The 6000-nt window shown below is 44.8% G+C and overlaps 1 protein-coding gene across 1 annotated transcript; it reads left to right on the forward strand.

Annotated features, from left to right (window-relative positions):
* Positions 1-381: 381 nt before the first annotated feature.
* Positions 382-5711, forward strand: LOC140319283 (alpha-tectorin-like; the record flags this gene model as incomplete). Its single annotated transcript, XM_072396871.1, has 11 exons — positions 382-588; positions 1496-1652; positions 1847-1934; positions 2030-2092; positions 2213-2415; positions 2794-2931; positions 4259-4446; positions 4697-4851; positions 4952-5197; positions 5287-5449; positions 5619-5711. Coding segments are annotated over 11 exons (1701 nt in total), but the record flags the coding sequence as incomplete, so codon positions are not given.
* Between the last annotated feature and the right edge of the window lie 289 nt (positions 5712-6000).

The following is a 6000-nucleotide window of genomic DNA, read 5'->3' on the forward strand; positions in this document are numbered from 1 at the left end:
ACGTCTGAGACCAACAGAGGTGTCGTCACAGACGTGAGCGGATGCAGGCTCTCAGGTGTGATTTAATGCCCCAAAAAGGTAAAATCGTCACATTCTAAAATGCTTTTTCTGAACTCAGCTGCTTTTCCCAACTCGTAGGGAGGGTTTATCAGACAAACACGACCGTGCACGACCCGAGCATCTGCTCGACTGTGACCTGTGATGTGAGCGGAGTCGCAACAGCTGTCAGCGATTGTGGTCCCATGCAGCGTTGCCAGGGCAACGACAGGTAAACACGTCGGGGTAAAATCCTGCGTTTGATCTGGTTTGTGGTGTAACCGTCTGTCCTTCCTCACCTGCTGCAGCTGTGCCTTGAACACCGTGTGCACCGTGACCGGCTCCACGGTCATCGACTTCGCTGGCAGAGGCCGGTCCGTCCCTGATCGCTGTGGGTACCGTCTGCTGAGGTCCCCGTCCCTCCCAGGCCTGCAGGTGGTGGGGGTTTTTAAGGAAAGGCGCCGCAGAGACACGGGTTTGCTGGACAGTGTGATTCTACAGCTGGACAGAGAAGGCGTAGAGATTTCTCTGAATCAGGGCAGCATAGTTCAGGTGATTTACTGGCTTCAACAAGCTTTTCTGACGTGTTTCTTACCATCTTAACTAACTAACTAACCTTTCATGCAGAAACCACCAGGTGTTTTTACACTTGCAGCAGCTGATGAATGCAGGCAGTGCATTGAATAACTTCCCTTTTACTGCATGTATCCAAGATTAAGCTAAACACAAAAAGCTTGTCACTCATGTTTGGACTGACCGTATAACCCTGTGCAAACAGAGTGTTGCATCGGTATGTTATGTTATGTTTATGCATTTAGCAGACGCTTTTATCCAAAGCGACTTACAGGTAGGCAGATAGGGTAAGGGGGTCTTGCCTAAGGACCCCTACTGGAGGTAATACCTTTCATGCAGGGGATTTGAACCCAGGTCCCCCAAACGAAAGATGGATATCATACCACTACACTATCCAGACCCTATGGGTACTGAGCCAACAACACCCAGAACTTACTATAGTGACAACAGCCACAATAACCAAAGCTCAGATGGACTTTGCTTAATAAGATAAAACAGAACACAGACATACGAAGAGGTTATAAATCAGTTATATCTTTATAGGAGATAATTAGTACAAATACCAACAGAAATGAACAAAATTAAGATGAATAATGATGTCAAAGTCAGACATTTTGCAAGCAGACACAGAAGATTCCTGGCTGTTAAATGGTTCACATCACATGCTGAAGGCCACCTTTCCTGGTAAGGACTGAGGATGGGATGCCATCCTCAGAGCTGAGTCTCTGCTTCCAGACGGCAGCACTCTGTCTGTCCAGCAGACGCATGATGACCCTTGTTGCTGCCTTCAGACACATCTGATGAAGTCTGGAATTGCTCGTTTCTCTTGTGCCAAACATCTTAAGCATCTATGTGTCCTTCACTCTGTTCCTCTGCTGCGATGAAGCTGGACGACGAAGTGCTGACACTCAGCGCCACGGCTCAGCTGGTCCACGGCGTGGAGCTTTCCAAAGACCAGACAGGTGTGACTGCGAGGATGACAGCCTCCAACCACACCGTGACTGTCCTCTTTGATGGCGACACCACAATAATCCACGTAACAGGTGAGAAATCTCAGGCTGAAGGTCATCCAGGCTGTGGCTTCCATCCCCTTCCCTTATTGGTGGAAAGTGACTCCACAGGACAACAGGTTTATATCAAAATAACATGCGTATAATGTATTTCTAACACTAACTAAGTGATGTTTTTCAGAATAATTCAAAAGTTTGATGCTTTAGATGTTCTCTCCTCACTCTAGGGTCGAGTGGAGCAACTTTGGATGGTTTCTGTGGTGATTCAAGCACAAGTCTGAGCCAGGAAAGAGTTTCTAAACACAGTGCCACAGAGTAAGACCTCATGCACATTGTTTAAGGGGAAAAACTGCTGCTTTTGTGCAAAATTAACGGCCATTTCTTTGTTTTATGTCATTTTTGCTCCACAGCTGTGAGACCAAATATGCTGAACCTGCTGACAGTGCAATAAACTGCAACTCCTCCACTGAATGGTGACGGCAGATTTCACAGAAAAAAACCTGAGCACGATACTTTCGTAACTACTGGCTGCACTTTCCCTGTAACAAATAGTCTTTGATGGCCAGTTTTTCTCCACTGTATTGTTGAAACAGGTGTAATCGCCTGCAGGAGGCTCCTTTCACTGCATGCAGCTCCTATGTTGACCCGCAGCCTTTCATTGATGCCTGCACACAGACTTTGTGCAAATACCCTCCAACAGATGGTCTCAAATGCCATTTTCTGGAGGCCTACACCAAGACCTGCAGGATCTACAGCAACGTGACAGCGGAGGGCTGGAGGTCAACGACTGGCTGCTGTAAGACTTTTCCACAAACTGATATGAAGTTATAATTGAGAAAGAAAATTCTTTATTTTACTTTTAGCCAACTTGGTATTTCAAGGTGGCTTTTAAATAAACATATTGGCATATCCACACCTTGTAGACTGTTTAAACTGTTTATAACCATCTAATTACATGTGATAAGATATAAATGTGATGTTTGTTAAACACATGAGATGTCCAGGAAACATCTGCAGATGGGCTCCAGTTCAATGCTGTAGTCTGAATTCAAGGAATATTGTAAATGTTCCTTCTCTAGCTGCTGTGAAGCTGCTGGATATCAGCAGAGCATCTCTGTAAAAATCTATTTTCTCATGTCAAGGTAATAATTTCTTCTTGCATGTGTGTTGACAGCCATTATTCCTCAGGCAGTGTGTCGGGAAAAGTTCTGCAGTGATCATGAGTTCTGTGGCGAGGACGGCGTCAGCAGAGAAACCCGCTGCCTCTGCAGAGCTATCTTTGCCTCAAAGTACAAACCGATGGACAGCTTCGGTAAACTTCTCAGACAGAAATCAATGTTTAATAGTCGATATTACTCTGAAAAAGTCTTGACTTGAGCCTCATTTATTCCAGACTTTCCTGTAACCTTTAAAGTGTCCTGATCAACAGTTCTGCAGCTTTCTGAAGCTTTCTGAAGTTTTTATTTGGACATTTTCTGCTTTTTCCCTCATCTTCAGTCCTTGTTCCTGAGCATTTTCAGTGTTTTTTCTTTGTTCAGCCACTTAACTCTGACCTTTGAACCATTCAGGCAGAAAAAAGGCTCCTAACTCAAGGGATGAACCAGTGTTGTGTCGACACAGAACAGACAACTTAGCAAAGAAGCCATTTTAAACTGGATCTTTAGGCACTTTGTTACCAGCAGCCTGTCACAAAGACACATCATTTGTTCCCATTTCTTTAGCTGCATCTATGAAAAACAGCAAAGAAAACACAGTTTGACAGACAGAAAATAGGATTTCTGCAGCAACAAGGTGATTCCCAAAGAGCTATTAGCTGAAAACTTGGCATATCTCAGCATGGTGTGCAGTGTGTCCTTAAAACATTTGAGGAAACTGGACAAGTGGAGGACAAAAGAAGAAGTGTCAGGCCTAAAAAACTATCTACAGCAGATGAACAGGATCTGAAAGTGATGTCCTTAAGAAAGAGGAAAAAATCCAGCTGTGACCTGACAGGACCTGAGAGATGCATCTGGACCTTCAGCTGATCCATCTACTGTTGGCCCAAGCCTCATCAGAAATGGTCTCCATGGAAGGGTGGCTGTCAAGAAGCCGTTCTTAAGGAAGGGAAACAGGGAGAAAAGGCTGAGCTGTGCCAAATGACACAAGAAGTGGACTGAAAATCAGTGGCAACAGGTCTTATGGAGGGATGAATCCTCCCCAGAGCCCGGACCTCAACATTATTGAAGCAGTGTGGGATCATCTGACAGAGAACGGAACAAAAGGCAGCCCACATCCAAAGAAGAGCTTTGGGATGTCCTTCAAGAAGCCTGGAGAACTATTCCTGAAGACTCCTTAAAGAAATGACAGAAAGCTTGTCTCAGAGGGTTCAGGCTGTGTTGGAGAATAAAGGAGCTCAGACCAGAGATTCACTTTAAAGCTGCTGAGAACTGAGAAAAAACTCTGTTTCTGCCTCAGATTCTGGATTTATGTTCATGTTTGAACATGTTTCAGAGAATCTCTTCCTGTTTTCATGTAAATATGTAAAAAATAAAGATCCAGACATTTGCAGAGTACCATAACCACCACATTGACACATATTACTGTCTTAATTCACCTGTACTAACGATGAGAGACTTTAATGTTCTCTTCTGGATGTTTAGGTGAGCCGGTGGTCTGTGGGAAGAAGTCGGCTTCTTTAACTATGGCGAACTGTCTGTTAGAGAACAAAGGCATCGACTATTCTTTGTTACACCTCAATGACCAGAGCTGTACAGGTGAAATGGACAATGTCACCCACATGGTGACGTTTGGCTTCAACAGTGACAACACCTGTGGGACAGTGATAATGGTGGGTATCCTCTTTGGATCCTCAAATTAAAAACAGGTGATGGGTAATCAAACAAGACACAGGTGTGGAGCAACCAAACCCAGACAGCAAGACTGGCTGAAAAGAACAAAAGGAAATGTTGTTTAAGATAAAAACCCAAAACAAAAAGGCTTAAACTAAAAAGAAAGAAGGAACCGTTGAATATGGAATGAAACATTCACAGCAGGCAGGCATGAAGGTGCATTATTAATGTGTGCATATGATCCTGCAGGCAAACACCAGCCATATCATCCACAAGAACACCATCATGACACAGAACATCTCAACATCTGGAGAAATCAGCCGTCACGACGTGGTTAAAATGGACTTCTCCTGTTATTATGCTCAGCCAGATGTGAAGAGCCTGGCCATCAAACTGAGACACAGGTGTGTAGTGGAGTAAAGTATTAAGGGTTTGTTTTCAGAGAGGACTGACTTACTGTGCAAAAGGAAGCTTTTAGTGTGGAAATGTGCCTCTGCTTTCCAGCTCTGTGATTCAGCACATTTCCTCCGGAGAGTGGAATTACACTCTGACCATGGAGGCCTACACCGACCCCAACCGAAGGCAGTCTATCGACTCAAATACCGAAATCCTGCTGAATGAAAAGCTCTGGGTTGAGCTGAAGGCAGGTGGACTGGATGAAAGCATCGTTGCTGTGGTAACCGACTCGTGTTGGGCAACCAATCGGCCTTCACCAGATGGAAGCCTGAGATACAACCTCATCATCAATGGGTGAGACTCACGGCGATGCTAATCGATCAGACCCGGGTTGCTTGCTGCTGTCCAATCTCTAGCATGCCTGCTTTACTGTGTCTGACCAGCTGCCCGAACCCTGATGATCACACGGTGAAGGTGGAGGGAAATGGACTGGGAACCTCGAACTACTTCTCGTTCAACACGTTCCAGTTCTCCGGAGAGAACAGCAACGTCTACTTGCACTGCAAAGTGGAGTTGTGCATCAGGCAGAGCGATAACTGCATCCAGGTAAAACCTGAACATAAAAGCCCCAATAATCACGTTCAACCTCTAATCTAACACCGGCAACAAAAGAGCAATCTGTCTAACTGATGATGTCATATTTTGGATCACTGCTGGGCCTCAGAAGCTAATCCCAGACAAACCTAAAAACCTAAAACTAAGTCTTTTCTTCTAGAGATGTAGTCAGAGTCTGAGAGAGCGCAGGTCTGCCAAGCCAGAACAGGAGGATGACCACCCCGCCTTCATCACAATGACCTGGACTTATTAGGTAAGTTCAAAGCACCTGGTTAACACCGAAGAATATTTAACCCCCAAAAATCATCTTTCTAATGAATGTGAAAGTCTTAATCTATGATGGAAACATGTGAAAGTATCTGTTGCACTTACAGGAGAGACTTGCTTGATCATTTCCAATGTTTTGGTAGGTGTGAAGCATCCATGTGAAAGTGACACTGCAGATTTTCACATGCTTTTTATCTTGTGAGAAGCTGGTGTAAACGACAGCTCAAGAGTACAAGAACGAAGTGAGAGTGAAGCCTTTTAGGGCGTTGGAGGTG

This window comes from Leuresthes tenuis, unplaced genomic scaffold, assembly GCF_036924035.1.
Source record: "Leuresthes tenuis unplaced genomic scaffold, fLeuTen1.0.hap1 SCAF_12, whole genome shotgun sequence".
NCBI lineage: Eukaryota > Metazoa > Chordata > Actinopteri > Atheriniformes > Atherinopsidae > Leuresthes > Leuresthes tenuis.